The sequence below is a fragment of the Sitophilus oryzae genome, unplaced genomic scaffold, assembly GCF_002938485.1.
Source record: "Sitophilus oryzae breed Bouriz unplaced genomic scaffold, Soryzae_2.0 scaffold_172_pilon_pilon, whole genome shotgun sequence".
NCBI classification, from domain to species: Eukaryota; Metazoa; Arthropoda; class Insecta; order Coleoptera; family Curculionidae; genus Sitophilus; species Sitophilus oryzae.
The window spans coordinates 9331395-9358695 of NW_022146424.1; the positions used below are offsets into that span (position 1 = coordinate 9331395).

The 27301-nt window shown below is 32.2% G+C and overlaps 1 protein-coding gene across 1 annotated transcript in view; it reads right to left on the minus strand.

The window, feature by feature from the left end:
• LOC115881537 (voltage-dependent calcium channel subunit alpha-2/delta-3-like) overlaps window positions 1-27301 on the minus strand; it is a 40845-nt gene that overhangs the window by 12517 nt on the left and 1027 nt on the right. Inside the window, 21 exon segments of the mRNA XM_030899072.1 lie at window positions 2921-3020; window positions 3885-4003; window positions 4326-4525; window positions 7002-7178; window positions 8948-8965; window positions 8967-9023; window positions 9080-9141; window positions 9144-9159; window positions 9680-9736; window positions 13009-13092; window positions 14028-14305; window positions 14434-14616; window positions 14758-14887; window positions 16861-16997; window positions 19379-19501; window positions 19561-19692; window positions 19967-20123; window positions 20247-20414; window positions 20484-20615; window positions 21122-21226; window positions 23810-23891. Coding sequence (XP_030754932.1) covers window positions 2921-3020; window positions 3885-4003; window positions 4326-4525; window positions 7002-7178; window positions 8948-8965; window positions 8967-9023; window positions 9080-9141; window positions 9144-9159; window positions 9680-9736; window positions 13009-13092; window positions 14028-14305; window positions 14434-14616; window positions 14758-14887; window positions 16861-16997; window positions 19379-19501; window positions 19561-19692; window positions 19967-20123; window positions 20247-20414; window positions 20484-20615; window positions 21122-21226; window positions 23810-23891 — 2517 coding nt within the window.

Here is a 27301-nt window from a genome sequence, read left to right on the forward strand (position 1 = left end):
TTCGGACCACCCTGTATAAAATTCTTGTTTTTTATACACCTAAGTGATAAGGGTGGTCCACACAATTTTTTTAATTTTTTGGACAAAATTTTTAATTTTTATTTTTTGTTGATGTGGCATTAAAAATTACATACAACCTTAAATTTTCACTCAATGACTGTTGTTCCATAAAAAAATATTTATATGGCAGAACAACGTTTGCCGGGTCTGTTAGTTTAATATAAAAATAAAAAATACAATATAAAAATTAAAAATAAATTTTTAACACACTTTTAAAATAATGACTTTTGTACACGGTGGACCATTTTGGTTGTTTCTATAGGGTATCTAGGAAACCGTGAGAAATATTCAAATTTTGATACTGCAGTCTCGGGTTCTTCTTTTGAAAAAAATACAATGGCGCAAACGGATCGTGGCTATCTTGACCGGTTTCGCTACAGGGGGATTCTCAGATTTTGTACTTTTTGACGGTGTTCGATAGTTTGTTTATTTTAGCAACCACGGAAAAATGAATTATATATTCTAAAGGCACTTTTCTGTGTAGAATACAGTGGCGTAGTCAGACTTTTTTCGAAAAAAATATTTTTTGTTATATTAACTATACTTATGTATGTTTTTTTTAAATAGAACCCCCTGTATATTTTTAAATTTTCTTATTCAGCTTGGCATGGGCTTCTCGAAAATATATAACACTCTATATTTATTTTCACTATTAACCTCAACATTTCAAATTTTTCTTAAAATATCCACTTAGTAGATAGTAGGCCGCGCCGAGTAACAAAGTAAACGGTTGTCATGGCGATCGGAACATACCTTTGGTGGATCCGGTACATTTCATTTGAACAGATTGAAGTGTGTGTATTTTAAATAATAAAAAAATGAGTAAATTTTTATTTAGGCTCCGAGGACATTACTATATTTATTTTATTCATCTTCTTTCTGATAATTTTTCGGATGCGGTTTTTGAAAAGATCCAAAATTGATTAAACTATCTTCTAACCTTTTAAAAATGGCTGGGTTTGGTTGCTCGCGCTCTGGATACCGCTCAAAATATAAATCAGCTGCCATTTGCTTATGTTTGTTAGACTCAATATAACATTCTAACATATTATATTTCTCAAATTTTTCAAATTTACTCATTTTTTTATTATTTAAAATACACACACTTCAATCTGTTGAAATTAAATGTCCCGCATCCATCAAAGGTATGTTCCGATCACCATGACAACCGTTTACTTTGTTACTCTGCGCGGCCTACTATCTACTAAGTGGATATTTTAAGAAAAATTTGAAATGTTGAGGTTAATAGTGAAAATAAATATAAAGTGTTATATATTTTCGAGAACCCCATGCCAAGCTGAATAACAAAATTTAAAAATATACAGGGGGTTCTATTTAAAAAAAACATAAGTATAGTTAATATCTCAAAATATATTTTTTTCGAAAAAAGTCTGACTACGCCACTGCATTCTACACAGAAAAGTGCATTTAGAATGTATAATTCATTTTTCCGTGGTTGCTGAAATAAACAAACTATCGAACATCTTCAAAAAGTACAAAATTTGAGAATCCTCCTGTAGCTTCGAAACCGATCAAGATAGCCACGATCCGTTTGCGCCATTGTAATTTTTTCAAAAAAAGAACCCGAGACTGCAGTATCAAAATTGGAATATTTCTCACAGTTTCCTAGATACCCTATAGAAACAACCAAAATCGTCCACCCTGTACAAGCTGCAATAAATAATACATAAACAATAATGACAGTAATTCTAGGTCCTTGCTGCTATGTAAGAAAGAATATAGATCCTTGGTAGTATAGCTGAAAAGAATTAGTTAAAAAGTTTGATAAAGAAGTAGATTTTTTAATTACTCTAATATAACATAAAGAGCTTATATATTATACATATCATTTATATAATACTAAATAATATACTAAAAATTAACTGTTTGTATGATGGTGTATTTTTTCATAATTTATTGGGTTCAGTTTACTTAAATACTAAATATATTATAATTACACGCATATAAACATATTTTTCCATTGCCTACTTAACACCACAGAATACATATTCATATTTAAATACTCTTTTATAGTGAAAGATATTCTTTTAATTAAGGAATAATCATCACCACATGACCAAAACGCTTGGTTCAACACCAGCCCACAATGTTAGCAGCATCAGCATTTGATTCAACCAAAATATAGACTTATTAGTTCTAGAATGATACTTTCATAAGAGATGTGAACAGCTTGAGATATTCACATAGTTATATGCAATAACATATATCGGGCAATAACATTAACTGAGTATGATAATAAACATAAACAAATGTAGCGAACAAGTAAGCTCATACCTTATGGTTAGAGACTCTGCTATCTGTTTTTTAATGCAGTCATTTTCTTCAATTTGTCTCAGATTTAAAATCAAATTTTGTCTGCGAAAAAATATGTTATTTTTCAATTAAAAAAATATTTATTTCAGGTAAAACCATTGAAATTATACCTGTCAAAAAAAATAGATCTACAAAATATACAAGCATTTAATAAAGAAATAGTTTTAATTATCTACCTGTTGATGCTACTAACATATGATTAAAGAACGTGTCTACAGAATTTTAAAATAATAATTACTCTTGTAACATCAAATGTTTGAAGCTAAAGCACATATAAGTAATAAAAATACAAATTCTAAATTATAACTCTAACGTTTCTTCCATTTTAGGCTACAATTTCTAGCCAACTATATGTATTTATTTTTATAACATCTATACCATACCTGGATATCAAAGCCATCAATATAGACATTGGTCTTTACGAATAGAGAAAATTTTATTATTAATATAATTTTAATAAATAACCATGTTGTATATCTTTCATAATGTGTAATATATAAATTAATGACAGAAAAAAACAGCTTACCCATTATCTTCCTTAGTTGTTGTAGTGGTAGTGATGTTCTCACTAAACCAAGCAGTTATTTTAGCGTCAGCAACCGTGTTACTAAACAGCTTGCGATCACCTAAAAGAATTTCTTAATTAGTAGATACCTCCAATGAAAAAGAATTGCAAAGCTAGTTAAATATAATTGATACCTATTAAACTTTTAGATACTTAATCAAGGGCGCGATTTTTAAATTCATTGTTGCCAACCATGGACATATTCGGTTAGGGCTGACTAACTGGAATTTAAATTTCCCGCTGGGGATTCAGGTGGTAGCTCTGATGTAATGTAAAAAATCTGTCAAGTTGCCACACTTATTTATTTATTTCATGACATTGTCATTCGTTTTGACATTTTAGTTTTGTATTACGAGTTTTTGGCTTAAATAAATCGTATTGTGATACTTTAAGCTTAAAAATGTTTACTAGCAGACCTTGCAGTCGAACATTGTTCTTTTTAGAACCTCTTTTAGTGCGAAGTGTACAAGATTAATTAGCTTAATAGCCGTAAAAACTCATGACAACCTTATTAGAACATTTTGAACAGAAAAGCGGTAGTAATGTGCTTTATGTCCCTTAAGTGCTGTTAAGGAAGTGAGTTTTGTTGATGTAGATAATAACTGTAATATAATAATAATTAATAATAATAATATAATAACTGTGTATATATTTATAATTAATTTATTTTTGTTTCTTAAAATATTTTGATTAAAAGAAATTATGTAACTGTGGGCAACGCTGTGCCGGTCAAGCTTAATCACGTGACTAAAAGTTTACTTGATATGAACTATAGTTTGATTAATAATAACTCTGAAATATTTTCTGAATATGGTAAAGATTGGAAGCAATAATAAAATGTGTAAATTAAAAAGAGATTAATGGAAACAAATGGTTCTTTGCTTTTAGATTAAAATACTATTTAGAACATTTATTAGGTACTTACATTCTTTGGATTTTTCAAACCATTTCCAAGCTGGACCTTCCACTTTCTTCAGGAAATGTTGAAACTCATCTTCAGCAGTTTCAAAATAGTGCTTGTCATCCAAGTACCGACAGTATTGCCTTAAACAAAACGATATTCAAGAAATAAAGTAAAAAATAATGCAGAACCAGTTGTGATTAATCAATAAATGTATTAAGTAAATACCGGATGATGGGGATGATCGAAAAAAAAACAGCGTCAGCGACATGGCTATGAAATGAAGATCGCTGTCATTTTATATTTAAAATTGTATGAAAAATGCCGATCATTTTCGAACCAACTGGAGGCCGTTTTTTTTTATTTTTTTTTAATCTAAATTTTTTTATTTTAAAATTAAGACAATTTTTGGACTGACTACGCTTATTTTCTATGATTTTTTTTCGTAGAGCTGAAATAACTCACCACTCTGGATGTATGGTCCAGTTTCCAGTAAAATATTGCATAAATCCTTTGTCGTTTGATCGGAGACGATGAATATCGTTTTCTACAGCATGTTGTACTCTATTAAAACCATATTTATGTGGTAGGACTATGACCAAACTGAAAGGTGTGCCGTTGATGCCAGTGTAGTAATAATAACGTTTGCTGATACTGATCCGTTTCTGTATAAAAATTAACATAGTATTTGTTAAACATTACTGTGAAATAGATATTTCCTAATTTAAAATATATGAAGAATTATATGAAACGCTCCTTTTAAAGAATAGGAAAAATAATTGGTTTTCAAAACAAAGATAAAAGCAATGACACATCGTATATGTCACTGTAAATGTCAGAAATGCGGTAAAACCTTTGAATAAGAAGACTAAGGAAGGAGCATAATGTTATCCATGTATTCATGCATGGTGGGCGGAAAAGCCACCATAAAAGCTCTCTAGGGTGGGTATCCTTGACAGTTCTGTTTGACGATTCATTTGACACATTTGAATTTGATTTGAAATTTTGTGGATTTGTCAGTCTTTACGGAGCTTATTTTATGTTATTTATTATTTATTCTACTACTGATAGTTGTATAAAGGCAGTAAATCTAGATGGAAATTGTGGCAGAACTTAAATTAACAGTGACACTATCGCGATTTATCGAAAAAGACTCTAAAATAGTTGGTTGTGTAGCGTGCGGTAGATCTCGCCAAAAATTGAGTGAAATAATGGAACAACTTTTCGCTAGTAAGTGACTGATATAATATACATACGTGTAGTAAACCGATCATTTATGAAATTCACTTAAATTAACTAAATTATATATTTTTCTTGCATTTTAACTTTTATTTATTACTTGTCAAAGATTAGATGTCAAAGAATTTAGATACGTTAATTTGACTTACCTGCTTCAGTAGCGTATCGGATGTTTGTGTTAATAAATACTTATTATAAGTTATCTATTTTTATTAGAATTATATATTTTTATAACAATTTTAATAACTACCAACATTTATTCACAACGTAAAATAAAACAACAAATTATTGAGTCTACCCCACGTCTACCCTACATCATAGTTTTACATTTTTTAAATAAAATTAGAACGACACTGATAAACCGGAATTTAAGTCGGCCATATTTGAAGCCCATCGCGGTGTACCTAAGATTTTTGATATGCTCCTTCCTTAGTCTTCTTATTCAAAGGGTAAAACCTAGGTTTTACATGGGTTTTACCGCATTTCGAGTTGGTTAGCGTGCAAAAAGCAAAAAGCCTTGCAAAAACCTCCCTACAATAAAAAAACAATGCAATGTTCCAGCAATAAATTTTGCTTGTTGGGGCACTTATCCTAGGTTTTACCGCATTTCGGACATTTACATATATACAGTTCTTTAAAAGTTCAAAAGGTGAAAATTAACTGAGATCTATTTGGGTTTTAGAATCATTAGGACGTTAATAATTTAAAAATAATAATAATAATTTAGAAAATAATAAATAAAAGAAGTGTTCATCACGTACAGATATATTATGTAAAATTTGGGATTCGATTATGTAAAATTTGGGATACTCATTTTTTATTGATCTTTTTATATCGACTTGGTGTATTCTCCGCCGATGCTGCCACCATCGGTGAATTTCGTAAATAATCGGTATATACAAACACGGGTTTAAATAACGGATATACGAAAAAAAGTTTATATAATTATTCTAACAGTGTTAGGAAGTATAAATTAACATAAATAAATTAAATACTATTGCAAATTATATTTTATCCTCTCATAGTATATGCCTATTTAATTTTTTGATTATGTAATGGGCACTTTGTTTAATCAATTGTTTCGTCGAACTGTTTGAATCCATTTTTGCTTTTGATCAAATCGGTTTGAAAAGCTATGAAGCTATAAAATGTTGATTTGGGAGAGTTGAATATTCGGGAAAGTTGAGTTATTGAATGTTATTCCACCTAACAACCAAGTAATTACGCCTTCCTTTACGCGTTAACATTTTTTCGGCAATTTTATTAACATTTGGAATTGTCAGAATACAACGCGACGCCCAGTTCGAGTTCTTTTTCACTTAATTTTTATTACCCGAACATTGCGGTTACATCACATAAACCTCGTACCTGAGTGTTTTATAGTTTCAATAACTGCACTAGCAAAAACTAAAATACTGAAACATTATGACAAAGCCACGATTTCAATATTATTTTAAAGCGGTCAACACGAGGGTCAACATGAACTGTAACCGGGTGAAATACATAGCGAACATTTCTGATTTCTGCCGTATAGAGCGCTGCGGTCGGATTTCTTTTAAATCAACTGAAATGCACCAAGCCTATACATTTTATAGTCATTATTTTGTATAATTTAAATAAGAATATTCATTAAACTTTATACGCAGCACTTTATGTTGCGAGTTTTTATTGTTCTTTATGTAAATACAGCAAAATATTTTGGGTAAGTATAATATATATCATTATATTTAGGGGGCCACTAGGTTTTAAAAATCCAGATCCGTACTTAAAAAAATAAAGTTGATGATGGTTTCTAAAAAATAAAACGTCAAATTGAAAATCTAATAATATAAACTTGTAGAACAGGAAAAGTAATAATGGGATTGTGAAATTTTATTCTATATTTTCGTAATAACATCTTACCATATCATCCAGATGGCTTTTCACTCTCATAGTAGCGTTTCCCTTTTTCTGCATGATAACTTTGTATCTTAGTTCTTTAATGTCATCGTTAAATTTTCTTGGTTCGGTATCATCATCAATTACTTCAACTTCCATCATATCTACTCTATTGTAGGCAGGCTTCAATATCCCTTGGTACTAAAAACGTTAATAAATAATAAGAAGACATTAAAACTGTCATATAAAGGGCCTAGCAACACGACAAGTTGTACAGTGTGGATTTTTTTTAACATTATAAAGATTGTCTAACGGGACAGGACTGATTTCGACAGACGACATCCAAAAAATTATGAAAGTATACTTTATTTTTGAACTAAAATAGCAACAAGCTTTGAAGTGTTGAACCAGTCTATACTGTGCAGGGTGGGTCAAATTCGAGGCTTTTAAATGAAAACACCCTTTTCTATAGGAGATAGACAAAAACTAATATGGGTGTCTGGAGCTCAATTTTTGTCAAAAACATGATGGTGAAAACCACATATCGATATCTGTTACCGTTTCGGAGTTACGGGGTGTTTTTCAAACATATGCATTTTTAACAAATTGCTGTAACTTTTTTGCTATGGAAAATTTTGTATTTTTATGAAAAATTTCTAATGCACCATTTGAATTTAATGGTTTAAGTATAATTTTTTTAAAATTAATAATTTAAGAATTATCAACAAAAAATTTGATTTTTTATATGGGACACCATGTATATTTTTAATTAACTGAAAAGCATTTAAAATTACCTTTCCAAAAATATAGCACACTTGATATTTTGTTATAATCCCCTTCGAAATACAGAATTTTTAAAAGTTCGCCACTTTTAACTAGTAGGCTTTGGACCCCTTATTGATGATATGCCCTTAATGGAACTTGAAAATATATTTTTCCAGCAAGACGACTCACCGTCTCTGAACACTGAAGTTATCAGCAAATTTTTGCAGCCAATTTCAAGAATTATTGGATAGCTAAACAATATCCCAGCCGTTGGCCGTCGAGGCCGCCTGACTTAGTGCCCATTGATCTAATCATATGGATATATTTGCGGAAGAATAAAGATTCCTTATTCTTCCGTATATCTAGACAAGAATTAAAAATACTTAGCAGTTATGAGAGGGTATCTTTCACCCCTACTGAGTTAATGAATTCCGCGAAAATTTTTCAAAAACTACCCCGTCTGTCCATAACAGAAAAGGGTCGATATGTCGAACACCTGTAGCAAAATCTGATGTCTTGGTTTGCTTTTTATTTTTATTGTTATTAGATATAGTTTAAATGTGTCCAAATGGTGGTTAAATATATTTTAAATTGTTAAAAAATTCTGCATCTCTCATAGCAAATATTATTTTCGTTTTAATTGATGCTCACAGCTAGAAATTTTTTGCATTACAGCCGGTGCCGTTCAAAGCCTACTTATTTAAAGCGGGCGAATTTTTATATACTCTATATCTCGAAGAGGAATCGAGCAAAATATCAAGTGTGTTATATTTTTGGAAAGATAATTTTAAATTCTTTTCAATTAATTAAAAATATATAGGGTGTCCCATATAAAAAATCAAATTTTCTGTTGATAATTCTTAAATTGTTAATTTTAAAAAATTATACTTTAACCATTAAATTCTTTACGTAAAAGTAACTTTGGAAATGTTTTCATAAAAAAATACAAAATTTTCCATAGCAAAAAAGTTACACCGATTTGTTAAAAATGCATATTTTGAAAAACACCCCGTAACTCCGAAACGATAACAGATATCGATATGTGGTTTTCACCATCATGTTTTTGACAAAAATTGAGCTCTAGACACCGATATTAGTTTTTGTCTAAAAGCGTCGAATTTGACCCACCCTGTACACCTTGTCGTACGCCTAGCGTGTATGTACCGCCTTGGTTTCAATTATTTATTTCTTAAACTATTGCTTACCACTGGCCTTAAATCAGGGATGTATCAGAATGTATCCATTATTGGATACAATAAATCCATAACCATTTACACCCAACTGAAACATAAGTACTATTTATTATTAAAATATTACAGCAGCATTGTTTTACATACCCGGTAAGGTAGCATCAGTCTTTGAATGTACTCAATTGGGACATCAGTTCCTGCAACCCCAGTAGATTTGCAACTCTTTCCTAAAATTAATATAAAGTAATTATTAGATAATATACGTACATAAAAATGTCAGATTTTTTCTATTTTTGCTATATTTTGCTTTTTTAGATACAAAAAAAACTAGCTATAATTAATTAATATACAAATATAGATTCTACTTTTTAGTTTAATTATTCAGATATCAAAGCTGGTTTTAGTAATATTTTTTTTGTCGGAAACTGTTTTGAAATGTTGCGAATAGACATTCCAGGACAGTTTTCGAAATAGTAAAACAATAATATAGAATATAATAATCAGTACAAAACATATTTCTTTAACAACTCTGTTCTAAACTAACATCTATACAATAGAGCTAATATAACTAGACGCCTCTAAAGGCCGCACTACACGCTGGCTTCTGTCGTCTATGTTCAATCCTAAACAGCGACCTGTCAAATGACACGAATCTAGGTAAGGATAACCACACACCACTGCTGGCCTAAAAACTCACTAAAGTCCCTAAAATAATGTTACACAGACTGTCCTTTCCGTGCTTTTTACCTCTCTGGTCACCGTTATCCATAGGGCTTCGTTAATTTGTTTTTGTTCGGTTATGTTCTGGAGATAGAAACGGTGGTTGTGTTGAATGTTTATAAGAAAGTACAAGAATGGATTAATTACAAACAATAGTGGCTTGAAACAGTTGCTTTACGGTTCAATTTTGTCTAATTACTTTTTACTTCATTATTATTTCAGAATTCTAGGATACATAAATACAAAGACATCTAACAAAAAGGAAGACACAACACTCCATTCAAAAAACACCATTTGCTCATACTTTTACACTTTTATATAAATTAAAAAGAGATTGATTTATAATATACATAATAAATATGTAATTTAATGTAATATAATAATTATTTATCTACTATAGTAATACCACAGATTATACAGATTATAATCTTTGTTTTTTCTTTATTGTTTTTCGTGGTTCCAATTTTCGGAATCGGGCACTAGTTAGGTGACTAGTTTGCGCACATAGCACGCCCACTTATGACCTCTAAAATTGTGCACAGCGCCTGACCGGCACAGTTATTAGAGAGATATCGGAAAACCGAATAGCGTCATCCATATTTACGCGTACCTTATCATGGTTACGACATGCGCGAGTCTTTGAATAAGAAGACTAAGGAAGGAGCATATCAAAAATCTTAGGTCCACCACGATGAGCCTCAAATATGGCTGACTTAAATTCAGGTTTATCAGTGCCGTTCTAATTTTATTTTAAAACTATGATGTAGGATAGACGTGGGGCAGACTCAATAATTTTTTTTTTATTTTACGTTGTGAATAAATGTTGGTAGTTATTAAAATTGTTATAAAAACATATTATTATAATAAAAATAGATAAGTTTTAATAATTATTTATTAACACAAACATCAAATACGCTACTGAAGCAGGTAAGTCAAATTGACGTATCTAAATTCTTTGACATCTAATCCACAAATCTAATCTTTGACAAGTAGTAAATAAAAGTAAAAATGCAAGAAAAAATATATAATTAGTTAATTTAAGTGAATTTCATAAATGATCGGTTTACTACACGTATGTATATTATTGTATAGTCACTTACTAGCGAAAAGTTGTTTCAATATTTCACTCAATTTTTGCCGAGATATACCGCACGCTACACAACCAACTATTTTAGAGTCTTTTTCGATAAATCGCGATAGTGTCACTGTTAATTTAAGTTTTGCCACGATTTCCATCCAGATTTACTACCTTTATACAACTATCAATAGTAAAATAAATAATAAATAACATAAAAGAAGCTCCATAAAGACTGGCAAATCCACAAAATTTCAAATCAAATTCAAATGTGTCAAATGAATCGTCAAACAGAACTGTCAAGGATCCCCACCCTAGAGTCCTTTTTCCGCCCACCATGCATGAATACATGGGTATCATTATGCTCCTTCCTTGGTCTTCGTATTCAAAGGCGTGAGCAGGGGTGCAACTAGACATATACTTTTAGGGGGGCTTAAGTCTTTTGGGGGGGCTTAGGTCACTATAGGATAAGATTCATGTGAGGTTAAAACCAGATTTATACGATACCTCCCCCCCTAGTTGCGCCTCTGGGCGCGAGTCAATTTTTAACGCAACAACCGCTAATAACGTTACCGCCTGACGTAATTTGCGGATCAATTACACCAAGTGCTCTTTCTAAATAACCTCTGATAACGTTTAAAAATTGCTTAAATGGGCATGTGCGGGTATTTGACAACCGGAGCCGGCCGGCGAGATCTTTTATTTTAGGTTATGTTTGAATTGTTTTGAATTATTGCTTTAGTTTTATTAGGTAATTTGATATTTAAGTAGCTGGGATTAGTTTTAATTAAATAAATATGGCCCAAAATATGGATTCCACCTCTTCCAATACTAAAGAACCTATAATCTTAGGTTTACAGCAGATGACGACTTAGCCCTTCTAAGAGAATTTGTTGCTTGTTGCCCTAAACCCACTGGCAGACGTTGAACAATAAAGCACTGGAAATAAGCACTTTAGCCCTTTAGTTTTAAAATACCTAGTAAACAAAACAATTTCAAAATTTTAAATTCAAAGTTAGGTTAAGTTTAAATAGCGGACGCGACGCGATCAGAATTCTTTCTGATCCGATAACTATAAATGAAGAGAGTTAATACCACCTCACGTAAAGGAAATAACACCTGGCCTTATTAACGTCCATGCACGCTAATCGGTTTAGCGATATCTCTCTATTACGCTGTTTATTGTTATTCTACGCGAGTTTATTTTTGCGCACAGGAAATTTGACTCGTTTGCACATCGTCATAAAAAACAATTTTCGTACCACGAACTAGGGACAAGATTTTTATCTGTATACTTATAGGATACCTAATCTGTGGTAATACTAGATGAGAATTCAATATGTAAAGTCCATAAAAATCGTATAGGGTATACTTTTATTTTCAGTAGGTAATGCTCTTTTGTAATAACCTATTAAGGGTGGCTGCAACGACGTCCCGTAATCCTGCTGTTAAAATATAACAATTGGTTTTTATATATAAAAACCAGCTGTCCTATTTCAACAGTAGGATTACGGGACGTCGTTGCAGCCACCCCTTAAAAATTTAATTAAGTACACCACTGTTAAAGCTAAAAAATACGTACGTCATTAACCGCCGAAATATCAATTTGGGATAATATAGGCCACCGGTTGCAAATTAAACACTGGCGAACCATTTAAAAATACTTTACACAGTTCTTTTGCTAAGAAAAACAGTAAAAATTACTTGAAAAACACAAAAGTTCACAAACACCGCGCAGCAAAACTGTTGAACATAACTTGAACGAATCCATTAAAATTTTACTATTCATAGTAAAATACATTGTAAAAATCATAGAAATCAAACGTCTTCCTGAAGCAGCGTTATCACAGGTACTTTCCTAATAAATTTTAATTTAATTTAATTAGAAAACTAAAAATAATTTCAAAGTTATAATCTTTGTATTTTAACTAAATAGTATACCCAAGAAAATATTAATAACAAAAACAACGTACTTTCAAACTTCAAGCTTTCAAACACAAGCTGTAGATCTAACGCAAACAAAGAAAGTCATCGATTTTTGTTGAAAACAGTGCTTGATCGCGATAAAATGGAAATTGTCTCCTTTTATTTAGATGTCTTTGTTGACATGTATAACATTAAAAAATAAGTTCTATAGACATTATAAGTATTGTAATAACAAAATATATATTTAAATACCTGATAAACATTAAATAGAAATATAAATTCAATATAAATCATGTTCAAATAAGAATTAGACATAATTACACTTGGCAATAACATTTAAATTAAATACACATACCTGACGGGGCTTTTTGTCGTAGACTGGAAGTGATACTGACGTCATGAGATGGTACGTTTGGGTTTCACCATAATTATCTTGTTTCTAAAAACAAGTAAATAAGTATAAATAATAATTAGTAGTAATAAATAAGTGTTAAATGTACCACAACATTTTTGACTTAGCTACTACTCTGGATTTAGGTTAAAATTTTAGAATATTTTAAAAATCTAATAATTCAATAGGCCCAGTTAAAAAAAATACCAAGGTACTATTTAAAAATAGAAAGTTGTAGTAATTTCCGGTGAAAGAGCATGTGACCGAAACTATTCTTGATACCAATTAAACAATTTTTAAATCCATTGTTGCCAACCATGAACATATTCGGCGCCGGGCTGACTCTGGAATTTAAATTTCCCGCTGAGGATTCAGGTGGTAGCTCTGCGGTAAAAAATGTCAAGTTGCCACGTTTATTTATTTATTTCCTGACATTGTCATTCGTTTTGACACTTTTGTTTTGTATTACGAGTTTTTGGTTTAAATGAATAATTGTGTTGTGATATTTTAAGCTTAAAAATGTTCACTAGCAGACCTTGCAGTCGAATATTGTTATTTTTAGAACCTACGATGTATACGAGAGATAGCTTAATAACCGTAAAAAACTCATGGCAACTTTATTAGAATATTTTGAACGGAAAAGCGGTAGAAATGGCCATTTATGCCCCTTAAGTGCTGTTAAGAAGGTGAGTTTTGTTGATGTAAATATATTTGTTTCCTAAAATATTTTGATCAAAAAAAGTTGGCAAAGATGTGCCGGTCAAGCTTAATCACGTGACTAAAAGTTTATTTGATATGAGCTATAACTAAATACGTCAATCAATCCTGATTTATCTCATATACTAACGCACCAAATTATTTTTTTTAACTGAGGAAATAAAAAAGTTGATAGGCCACTTTTGAGAAACACCCGCTATAAAGTGAGAATCAGATACAAATAAGTTATGATATAGTATAATAGAACTATTCTGTTAGATACCCACCCGTTTTTGTTGATGGACAAATTTCTTATCAATCTCATCCGGCGACATCATATCCTTATATTTACTGAATATAAGATATCTCTCTCTTTGAGTGTTCCTTTCCCTGTTAACCCAAAGCCAATTGGTCAGCTTTGGATCGGTGACGTCCGCATACACCGGACTCCACGTTGGGTTCGGTTTGATACTAGCGTTGAGTACCATTGGCCTCGCCATTACTGGTATATAATGAAGTACTTCTTCTCGTACTTCTGCGTAAGTACTCAGGTGTACATAATAGCCTACAAATTAATATCAATGTCGAAGTTATGGAGAAATATAAAGTTGTAACGAAGATGTTTTAGCTTCTGAAATGTTTGTTGATTTTTTGTGCATTGTGAGGGTTGTATATAAAGTAAGTCATTTATACCTTGGTTTGCACATGCCATCCACTTGACTTCTCTAGTATCGCTGACCTCACGACCAATCAGATAAGTAAATACTCTGACGTTGACTATGGGCAAGCTGTCCCAGTTGTATTGCTCGAAAATCTCTTTGAAATTGTACTGCGATCCGTCAGTTATTAACATTATTGCTTGATTACAATTGGCACCTGCAGAATACAAATGAAATCAATCATTTTAGAGAACATATGAAAATAATAATACAGTATTTATGATTATAACTGTTAGATAATTATAATAATAGAATTTAACACGCTTTGTAAGTTCAAAAAATAATATGTGGTATTTACCTAAACTTTCTCTCCTGTAAGTTTCCAGCAATTGAAAGGCTGTGATGAGAGCTAATGAGAAATTGGCTATTTGTTCTGTCTTGAAATCGCTCATGCTTTCCTTTAATGTTCGTATATTTGCAAGGTTTGCCTAAAAATACGTATTTGTTTACAAACAGATACCATAAGCATCGTACATAAAACTCGTTTTAAAAAAAGTTTTATGTACGGTGCCATAAGTGTCGTAAAAAATTGGGCAAGTGCGAGTCGGACTCGCGCACGAAGGGTTCCGTACCATTCATTATCTATACAACATTAGACACTATTATTATAAACATTTTTTCCAATTTAACTGAAATTTTGAATGCGCGTATAAGTAATTAAAAAAAATGAAGAAACACATTACTAAAAATTGTATTAATTAATAATAAATATGTAAAAATATGTAAAAATTAAAAAAAAACGATTAAAAACAAGTCTCCTTGACTAGGATTCGAACGTGCCTTACTACGGCTCCAACGTCATAGCAGCGTAAAGTCCTAACGCTTTAAACCACGCGGCCACCGAGGACTTGAAAGATGTAAAATTCTTACTTAAAAGATAATGAGATTTAGTGAAAGTACTTTTTTATTTATAAATATTTATTTAATTCTGTTTTTAGTATTTGTTCTTACAGCGGCAACATAGACACAAGTATATGTAAAAATTTCAACTGTCTAGCTATAATGGTTCATAAGATAGACCTTTGTGACAGACGGACGGACGGACGGACGGACGGACAGGCAGCGAAGTCTTAGTAATAAGGTTCCCGTTTTTACCCTTTGGATACGGATCCCTAAAAATGACTTGAAAATTACAAAATAACAAAATTCAAATTGCAAATACAGTAAAACTGAAAGATTTTATGTATATGTGTACAGAGTATCCCCTTTTCGTGTGTTTTATAGGACTTCTCGTTTATCAGTATAGAGATACAATGATGCGATTTTCACATTACTTTGCTACTTTTTGAAACTAAATATTATGCTACACAAGTTTTGTCCTAGCCTCCTTAGTCCCTGAAATACAGGGCGAATTTGTGATGCGCAGTAGTGAACAGATGTTGAATACAGATATGATGCGCAGTAGTAAACGCAACGTCTACCGGCAGCCAGACGGTCCGCACTCTGTTCAGAAGAGCATATTAATGAACCAGCTTTCTTAAAATTCTCTCACGAAAATGTTGCTAGCTCTTAGACTATAAGTAAAACAGCGAAAGCGTTATGGAAATGAAAATATAAAATGGCACCAATCACAAGCAAATCAGATCCCGATCCAAAAATATATCCGATAAAAAACTGTGTAATTTAAAAAGAGAACCACAACCTAAAGGTGGCTACACACACTACTGCAAGCTTGACAAGAATGCATGAAGAATCTTTTTGTACAAGCATGCATAATTTACCTTTGCCGCCACACGGTACATGCATGCTTGAACGAGCTTCAGTTTATGCCGCGAAAAAGAAGAAGAAAGTCCGAAGAAAAAGAAGAAGGAATCCTGAAGGCATTTATCTTTTTAATAACGGCAGCCTTATCGGCTTGGCTGTCAATTAATCTATATTTATTAAGTAAAACTTTTTCTTCACCCTATCATGATATTCTGGTGATTTAATTCGCCAAAGACATGGCTGATTTTCGTATGCGCGAATAAAATCTTCCAATAATCCTGCTCCTTTTCAGATCGCTAGACATGATGGCGACGCGACGTACAGGTCATTTACGATCACGGACTGAACTAATTGTTTGTACAAGCTGAATACATGTGGTACACACATGCCGTTCCGCTTGCGCAAGCATGGCTTGTCCAAGCTTGCATGATTCAAATTGAAACAATCATCAAGCGGCTTGCATAATTAAAATGCTTACGCAAATTTTCCCTACAGACGCTACAGTTTGCTTGTACAAAAAGATTGTTCATGCATGCTTGTCAAGCTTGCAGTAGTGTGTGTAGCCACCTTAACGAAATATGCTCCCATCCTGTCAAGGATCTACAGAAAGGGGACAAACACAATAGGTCTTACAGGTCGCAATGTTTTCGGCGCAGGACGGCTTCTTATTATTGAAAAAAAATGGTTAAACACTTACCTGAACTAGCTTTTTATCAAAACAGTCGACTAAGGGATCAGTAGTATTACTAAACGTATAGATGTTGACGTAATCGTTATTCCCCAACGTATCCAGAATGTTATGTACGACGTGACGTGCAATTTCTCTTCTCATGCCTGCAAATTATTTTAATTATATATTTTTATCTATTACAATTAATATCTGCCTCAAAAAAATACACAATTAATTGTTCTAGAAATAAAAAAATACACCAAAACACTTTATTTTAAATGCTAAATCCCCGTATATATCTTATTTAAATATCGATGCAAACCAAATTATAAGAAACTGCTTCCGGAGAGGAAACGTAGAAGTATTAGTACGAGAGCAACGTCGGAAAAAAACAAGTATTTTAAAACGTCTGGCCCTTTGATATATCTTTTACTCTGCTCTCTAGAACAGCATGCGGCCCGTCTAGCTGCCGGTAAACGTTGCGTTCCCTACTGCGCATTGAAAGAAGATCCTATATTTTTATTAGTCCTTTAAATTCTAGTATTGAATATAAATCGAACATGTCTTTATATATATAATATTTGTTTTTTTTAATCACCAGAATTATTTAATACTTTACTATCAGAATATAAACGAAAATAAAATAAAAAAGTCTTTGCCCTGACCCGGATTCGAACTCTGAATCAACGGTTCGTAATTGAAAAATCTACGAACTGCGCTATGGAGGCACGTTCGATTTATATTCAATACTAGAATTTATAGGACTAAATTAAAAAAAAATATAGGATCTTCTTCCGATGCGCAGTAGTGAACGCAACGGGTATCGGCAGCCAGACGGTCCGCATGCTGTTGCAGAGAGCATAGTAAAAGATATATCAAAGAGTCAGACGTCTTAAAATACTTTCTTGAAAACGTTGCTAGCTCTTAGCCCGTGGTTACATTGGATGCGTGTCCGTGCGTTTTTTTGGTCGTACGTGCTCGGACGTGCACGCAGCAAAAAACAAACAAATGGTATCTACGCAGGCGGTTACATTCTATCGGAGTTTGCGCGTCCGTGCACGTGTCGATTTCCGTTGGTCGGATGAAAACAAACTGGTTTGTTTTTTTAATACGTGCACGATTCCGAGCGTTCAAATTTTTATATCTCTGGGCCCAATACATTCCCAAAAAAATTGAATATTTTTGAATACCAGGGGTTTATTTTTATTTTAGATATATTAATGTTGCTGGAAACATTCTAAGATATTCAAAAAATTGACCAATTGCTGTTTTAATTCACCCAATATTTTACATATCCATTTTCTTTCCCTTTTCTTGCATATAGATCATTTACCTAACATTTTCTTCTGTTCATAAGTAGTTATTTTAACATCAAATCCTCAGACAGCATCAAAGTATTGGCGTCCGTTTTGACAAACTCGACACACAGGCATATATATATTAACTAACGTATATTGACTCCAAACTGCATTCTGTGAAGCCGAGCCGGTGAAATGGGTATATAAATCTTCGCTCAGTTAGTGAAGCACAAGCGTTGTGCGCAAGCGTGAATTTTTAATTATCGATCGGATAACTAAACCAATCAGAACATAAGCTGTTCATTCGTACAGCTTCGTACGGCTTTCGTACGGTTGCCGTACGTCTTCGTACGGCAACACGAAGACAGTTGAATAAGAAATGAGGCACAGAAATGAGGATCGTGTTTGCGCTCCCGTTCGACCACGCGTTCCACAAGGCCAAGCTAAAACTAATCGATATTCGGAATTTTGGAGTTGATACATGGACCGCTTATCTAGTTGTCTCTAACTCGGCTTCAACTCCAACACATTGCAGGGATAGGCGATGATCCGTATAGATTTGATATGTATATGCACACAGGACACCAAGAACGCGCATCTAATGTAACCACTAAAATAAAATAGTGGTGCGAGTAAAATCCGTCAGAGCTCGCACGTTTAAAAAAACGCACGGACCCGCGTCCAATGTAACCGCGGGCTTAGACTATATAGTACGATTGAAGAAAAACGGCATCAAGTTGACTGAGAAATGACGATTGAAACATTCTTTGTTAAATTTTAAAAATAAAATGGCATAGATCTTCATTTCAAAACCAACTCTGATGCCGTTTTTTATGGCACGTTACTTGACAATTAATAGTATGTTGTTAAAAATGACACTTTTTGTGGTGAGGCTGTACGTTTGAAGGCAAGCCACAAAAAGTCATTTTTACTCCAAATAGAACATGCTATTTTTTTCAAATGCCACAAATATTATTTTAAACAATTTCAAACGTTCCAAATAATATAAAAAGATTTAAAAGTATTACCTTGTATGTAATTATATATCGCAATACTATGGTTATGCTCGTTGAATTTGACACTTTATGTCAGTTTAATAATATATTTTCGTACTTTTGTGCTTAGGCGTAAAAGTGCTTTACCTTTATGTCTAGGCGTTAAAATAACTTTTTATATTGTCAATCACGTCGCAAAAATTAATACTTTTGTGACGTTTGAAAAAAAAAGTTTATCAAAACATTATTTACCTGTCATTGATCCAGATCTGTCAACCAAAATGACAATATCTTTGGGAGACGATGCCGCTTCAATGTACCACGATCTAGTACGGCAATCGAATAAATCAATTGGTTCCTGTGACCAAATCATGGCTGAAATTTTAAAATTACTTTGTATATATAATAATTAAAGCAATGGTTCTTTAACTTACCAGGAAACTGTCTCATAAAACCTGTGGAACTACCAAAGTACTGCCAGGATAGACTGGGATCTAGATCGTAGTTGCTTCTAAATGTTTTATCTAATTCTTCTGACCATTTTATGCCAGCTATCACGTCTTTAGCTGAAAATAATGATTGTATTCTTTCTAGTGTCATGGGGGTGTCATATAGGTGTCTCCGAGGTGTGTCTCACTGTTGGAATTACATCATAATTACATGTATATATTTTCTTGGCAGTATTTGGCAGACATAGTCACTCTTCTTCGCAGTCAATCGCTTGGCAGTAAAATTATATTTTGGCAGTACATGTGCATTTTTAACTCAAGTGAGACACCCCTCGGGAGAATTGTTCACAGAATAAAGTAAATATATATACCAATAATAATTATAACTTACATCTTTCATAAACATTGCTAGGAACATGGACGGCACTATGATTTATATTAACAGGTATATTATAGAAAAACCTGTTTCTATACAGGGGTAATTTTGATTTATCTATCGACTGAGTTTGGCTAGCCTGCGGATCTTTTTCTGCTAAATCATCAGTTATCTGAAAATAATAAAAAAAAATCAGTACTAATGAAAGTAGATTCCGTAGATAACATAAAACACTTTTCTAGATTGTTCAACTTTAATATTTATAAATGAAATGTTTAGTTTACTGTAAATTAACCTTGTTTTCTTCTTCCAAAAAATCATCGTTATTTGAAGCATCGCTTTCAGGAGAATCTTGATCTTGCTGGTAACCATCCATTTCATCAAGCTGGTAGCTCTGTCCATAAATATTACTAGCCATAACGGTTTCATCATATTTTACTTCCCTTGGCAAGTGTAAATCAATCTATAACAAAAGTATGATTACAACTAATATTCGTGTTTATGCTAAATAAGAAGTTATAGTAGTATCTACCTCATTTTCATCTGACCCAGACATATTAGGTGCTGAGTTGGTTAAATTTTTGGCATTGTAAAATTGGAAATTGTAGTCTATATCGTCTTCTTTCTGTGCTTGAGCTGCTTGTTCTGCAATATCCATTATTCTCTGGAAAAACAACAAGTAGTAGGTAGTATTATATAGTAGTTTATTTGTTTTGAAAAATTACTATCGATCCTATGCCTACAAACATATTAAAGTTACATGATATATTCAGAGGAAGACAAAAAAACTTTTTTAGTTAATAACAGTGAAAAATATGTTTGGTGCTTAGTACATTTATGGTGAAGAAATTCACCAGTAGTAGAACATTCGCCAAAATTCACAGCAGACCTGATCACCTGATAAGCAAAGACAGAAAGACAGTCAAAGCTGTAGTGGGTCTACTAACAGGGCATTGTAAGCTGAATAGGCATCTAAAGCTATAAAATGACAACGATCTTTATTTCGTAGCCCTCGCTGACGCCTTTCTTCGGTTATACGGTAGTTTTGACGATTTAAAAGTCAAAAAAACTCATTTTTGGGTGTGGTCTTGTAATCATTTTTCATCAAAAGTTATATAGCCCCATAATTTTAAACTTTGAAAAAAAAAAGCAATGTAGTGATGAATTTACCTTAACTGCTTCTACTTTTTGTTTCATCATACTAGAAATATTCTCATGGATGGCCGCCAATAGTGTTTCTCCATCTTCTACTACTATTGTGGTATCTTTAAAGCTCTAAAAATACATAATATTATACCGGGCGATTCACAAAAATGGTTCACCCCTATAACTTTTTATTTTTTAGATAAAGAAACGAGATTTGATATGTTAGGATATGACCTAAATTAGGATTTCAATTGTTTTCGGTCATTTGTTTTACCGAGAACAACTACAATTAATTTTTAAATGTGACATTTTGAATAGAATGTCATATCATATATCAAGTTTTGACATTCTATTATTTTTATTTTGCGAATTAAAAAATAGCATTTTAAATTTCAATATGCTAATAAGCCATTCTCGTTCTATTTGAAAAAATTGAGTTATGATTAAAAATTGATTAAAAACTTTTAACCGGCCACAAAAAGACACGAAAAACATTAGACGATCAAATATATTTTTCCAAGGCTCTTTGATTAAAAAGTTTTTACACAGCCATGGCACTCCGGATTGAAATTTAAAATACTATTTTTTTAAGCGAGAATGTCAAAAGTTGACATGTGATATGTCATTATATTCATAGTGTCATTTTCTATCGAATAAAGAAAAAAATACCGACAATGCTATTTAAAAACCAAAAGTTGTTGTCATTTCCGGTGAAACAGGAAGTCAAGGAAGTGACCAACCGAAAACAATAATTAATTAATTTTGATTTGTGCCTAATCTCGTTTACTTATCTAAAAAAGTAAAAAAGTTATAGAGATATTTCTGAGAAACACCCGCTAGGTATAGTATTTTATACACTTGCGTGGCATAGAAATCGGCCCAAGGCTAACTTTTGAAGTTAACTATATATTTTTTAGAATCTATTTGTCAGATTAAGAAAAAATATATGCTGTTTGAAAGACAATTTCATATTCTTTGAAAAGAGTTTAGAGATATTAATTTGTATTTTGGTTTCTTTGGATTAAAATTATTAAATTAATGCATGAAACAAATTATCGTTTTTTATTACTAAGAGGTATGTTATTATTTATTTATTTATGTATGGACAATTAACTAAACTAAATTTTCAATAATGGGTATAAGCCCCTCTTGCTCTAACAACATCTCCCATACGATTTGGCATAGATTCGATCAAATTTGATATGTTTCTTGCTGGATGATATTAAGCCACTCTTCCTCTTCTGCAACAATGAGCTCTGGAATAGAAGTTGGGGCTCTTCGTCTAGAATGAATTCTTCGTTTTAGCTCATCCCATAAATGTTCTATCGGATTTAAGTCTGGAATGGCCAGCATGCAGGCCATTCCATAACCCGAAAACCGACTTCTGAAATGTAATCGTGTACGATCAGGGGCGGATACAGGAATTTATTTTAGGGGGGGCCCAAAATAAAAAATTATGTAGAATATGCTTTTTAGGTTACCATTTTTAATCCAAAAGCCCAATATTTGACTTAAACTATAGATTTTAGGGGGGCCCGGGCCCCATGGACCCCCCCTCTGTATCCGCCACTGTGTACGATTCTTGATGTGTGTGCCCTCGCATTGTCATGCATAAAAGTGAATTCGTTTCCAATGTAGTCGACGTAAGGTACCACATGAACTGCTAAAATCTCCTCAATATACCTAGCACCAGTTAAACTTCCTCTCCCGTGCCGACGCGACGGTCGCCCCAATGGATGAAAACTGGGTTGGTTCGCGCAGTCATAGAAATTGCACCCCAGATCATGCAGGAACCACCTCCATAAGCAATCCGCTCCTCAATGCAGCATTCTGCGAATAGCTCACCTGGCCTCCGGTACACTTTTCTTCTTCGGTCGCTACCATAGAGGCATATCCTGGTCTCATCTGAGAATAAAATAGATTCCCATTGTTCTAGTATCCAATTCAGATGTTCCCGTGCAAAACGCAGGCGTGCTTTACGATGAGCTGGGGCAAGTTTTGGACCAATTGCGGGTGTTTTGGGGATCATGTTACTTTTCTTTAGTCTTCGTCTTACTGTCCACTGACTAATAGTCACTCCTCGTGTTTCACGGTGCTGTTGTTGCACCTGAATAGCATTAAAACGCCGATTTCTCAACATTGTTGACATAATAAAGCGGTCATCACGATCCGTTGTATGTTTCTTTCTACCTGTTCCAGGTCGCCTACTAGAAAGGATCGAGTCTCGTCATATCGTTCACACACTCTTCGAACCGCTCCGCATGTCATATGTAGTTGCCGAGCTACAGCTCTCTGTTTAACTCCATTTTCGATTAAAGCGATGACTTGGGCGGCTTTTTCCGGTGATGTATACATTAATTGAAACACTAATCAAACAGTGAAACACAACTAATCAAATAATAAAAGAACAGTGTGAAAATTTCGATAACAAAGGTAGTAATTGCAATATTTGACAAGTTTGTTATTCTTATTGTCACCACAACACAAATACCTTTCATTTGTTTACCCGTTGCTACGCATATAAACGATAAGTACTCTGAATAAATTTATACTCATATTAAAGTATGTTAAATTGTCTTTGAAAAAGCTCATATTTTTTACTTGCTCTGATAAATAGATTTTAAAAGACACAGTTAAAACCAATAGTTCACAGTGGGCCGATTTCTATGCACGTAAGTTTATATTAAGGATACAACCATGTTCTATACTTACTTCTTTTACCCTATGTCGTCTAGTTACTAATTCACCAAAGTGCCATAATTCTCCACCTAATTTTTGAGCCCAATTTTTGACCCTACAAATATAAGGATATATAAAAAAATATATAATAAATAGCCTTAATTCAGAAATAAAAAAAATTAAATTAACTTTCTACTTATTAGCACTTAAAATAAAATCAAAATGTTTAACAAATAAGATACAGTATTGATCAGAATCAAAAGTTTAATGAATTTCCATGTAAGTGATGGTAAATCGACAGGCTGCTTATGAATAAGTCGTGGTATTGAAAAACATGATCAAGCGTGCTTTGGATGATGAACAATAAATAATAATTATTGTTATAAGAAGTCGAAGCCCCCCATTTTACAAAGGTTAAAAAAATGAACATTTTAATTTTCTTTCCTCCGCTAAAAATCGGCTTTCCGTTTAAGAATCATGATCATATTATTTTTTCATGTCTTAGACTTCTAAGGGTGGCTGCAACGACCTCCCGTAATCCTGCTGTTAAAACATAACAGCTGCTATTTATATACAGGGTGGTCCGAACTGTATTCCGGAAACTTCGGCAGCATATTCTGCCGATAAAAATAAGTAAAAAAGTTCGTATAAATGTATGTCCTAAAATGCTTGGTTTCGGAGATACAGGGTGTAGAAGTTTCATTTTTATTTCGATTTTTTCCAAATAATTTCTGAAGTAACGTCAATATTTGGATAAAAATTGGTGTCTGGGAGTTTTTTGACATGAGAAATTTGATTTTGATGACAATATGACTCCTACTAGTAGAGGGTGCCCACCTACATGTTTTTTGACTAGTTTAAAGAGTAATAACTTTTCGTCCGTACCTGTATAAAACTACTGAGTAAAAAAATATACATTTACGACGTTTTCTACGTGAAAAAGATCTCTTGGTAAAAATCGCTACGAGTAATGGTCTTAGAGATATTTGGAATCGAAATTATCAATACCTGTCATCATTGACATAAATTAAACATGTTGACCAAATAGTTATTCGACTGAAATCATATATTTGAAATGTTTTTGTGCCAAAAGTTCAACAGAAACTGTTTTATCATCATTTTTTGCAGAAAAATTTATGATTAATTTAAAAAAAGAAAAATTTTCCATATTTATTATTTCAGTGAAATAACTATCTACTCAAAGTGTTTATTTTTCGTAAATAATGACATGTATTGACTATTTCCATTCTAAATATTTTAAGAACGGTTGCTCGTAGCGATTTTTACAAAGAGATATTTTTTTACATAAAAAGTCACAGAGATGTATATTTTTTCACTCGGTACTTTTATACAGGTACGGAAAAAAGTTATTACGCTTCAAAACAGTTAAAACACATGTAGGTGGCGCCCTCTACTAGTATGAGTCATATTGACATCAAAATCAAATTTCTCATGTCAAAAAACTCCCAGACCCCAATTTTCATCCAAATATTGACGTTCCTTTAGATATTATTTAGAAAAAATCGAAATAAAAGTGAAACTTCTGCACCCTGTATCTCTGAAACTAAGCATCTTAGGACATACATTTATACGAACTTTTTTACTTATTTTTATCTGCAGAATATGCTGCTGAAGTTTCCGGAATACAGTTCGGACCACCCTGTATAAAAACCCATTGTTATTTTTTAACAGCAGGATTAAGGGACGTCGTTACAGCCACCCTAAGAGTTAGAAAAAAAATATCATTAATTAATTTTGAATTTTACCATAAAAATAAAAATAAAATTGAAAAAAACAGTTTTTTTTGAAAATCTCGAAATCGTTTGAGTTAAAGAGCTAAAAATTTAGGTGAATTATTTTGATATGACACCAAATCGATCCCCTGAGTGCGGGTGAAAAAAGCCCCGGGAGAATATTTCCTATAATAATCCGGCTGAACCCTTTATTAAATTTGGGTCAACTTTCGTTTAGCTGAAATCAGTTATTAGTAAAAAAAATGTCTTTAAAAAGCTACTGTGAACCACGGAAAACACAAATTTTATTGCGGAAATGCGTAGATAATTTCCAAAAATTTCGCACTTGAGAATAAATGAATTCTGCCATAAAAAAATACATTTTGCGTTTTATTTTTAATATTTTTTCTGAATATATAAACATAAAAATTTTCCTGCGGAAATAAGCTGTTTTCATTTTCTAAGGAAATTTATTAGACTTTAAATCAGTTATATAAAAATTAAATAATTTTTGCCTTTTAGGAGCATTCACGAATTGAGGAAAATAAAAATTTTCATGCGGAAATAAACTGTATCGATTTTCTGAAGAAATTTAATAGACTTTAGAATATGCACTGATTAGAAAAAATGCTCTGACTTTAGAATAGCCGAAATCTGTTACATTTATATCAATGTTTGTATTAAATTTTAGACATTTTTCCGATTAAAAAAACACAAAAAAAACTGTGCGGAAACTTTTTATTTTCATTTTATATAAAAAATGTTCTACCTTTAGAATAGCCGAAATCGGTTACATTTACGCTAGTTTTTTTCCACTATAAAAACACCAAAAGAAATGTGCGGAATAGCCGGGGAGGTTGGCACAGTTTTTTGACAGAAAGTATGCCTATGCTTATAGAACAGTTTAAAAGAAAAAATCCTTGGATGAAGCACTTTTGAACCAAAAAAAAAAATTAAAAGTGTCTAAAATGCTAACCAATCTAATAATAAATCTAATAATATTTTTACAAAATCACAGTTAATTATTAAAATATAAAAACCACAGCTTGACACCCTCCACAAAGAAAAGCTAACCAAAGCAACACAAATCCTAACCAATCTAATAATATTTTTACAAAATCACAGTTAATTATTAAAATATAAAAACCAAAGCTTGACACCCTCCACAAAGAAAAGCTAACCAAAGCAACACAAATCCTAACCAATCTAATAATATTTTTACAAAATCACAGTTAATTATTAAAATATAAAAACCAAAGCTTGACACCCTCCACAAAGAAAAGCTAACCAAAGCAACACAAATCCTAATAATCTAATAATATTTTTTGCAAAAATCACAGTTAATTATTAAAATATAAAAGCCCACAGCTTGACACCCTCCACAAAGAAAAGCTAACCAAAGATGTTTTACCAACCAATCTAATAATATTTTTACAAAATCACAGTTAATTATTAAAATATAAAAACCAAAGCTTGACACCCTCCAAAAGAAAAAGCTAACCAAAGCAACACAAATCTAACCAATCTAATAATATTTTTGGCAAAAATCACATGTTATAGAACAGTTAAAATATAAAACCACAGGATGACACCCTCCAACAAAGAAAATTTAAAGTGTCAAAAATGCAACACAAATCTAATAACCAAATCTAATAATATTTTTACAAAATCACAGTTAATTATTAAAATATAAAACCAAAGCTCAACCCTCCAAAAAGAAAAAGCTAACCAAAGCAACACAAATCCTAACCAATCTAATAATATTTTTTGCAAAAATCACAGTTAATTATAA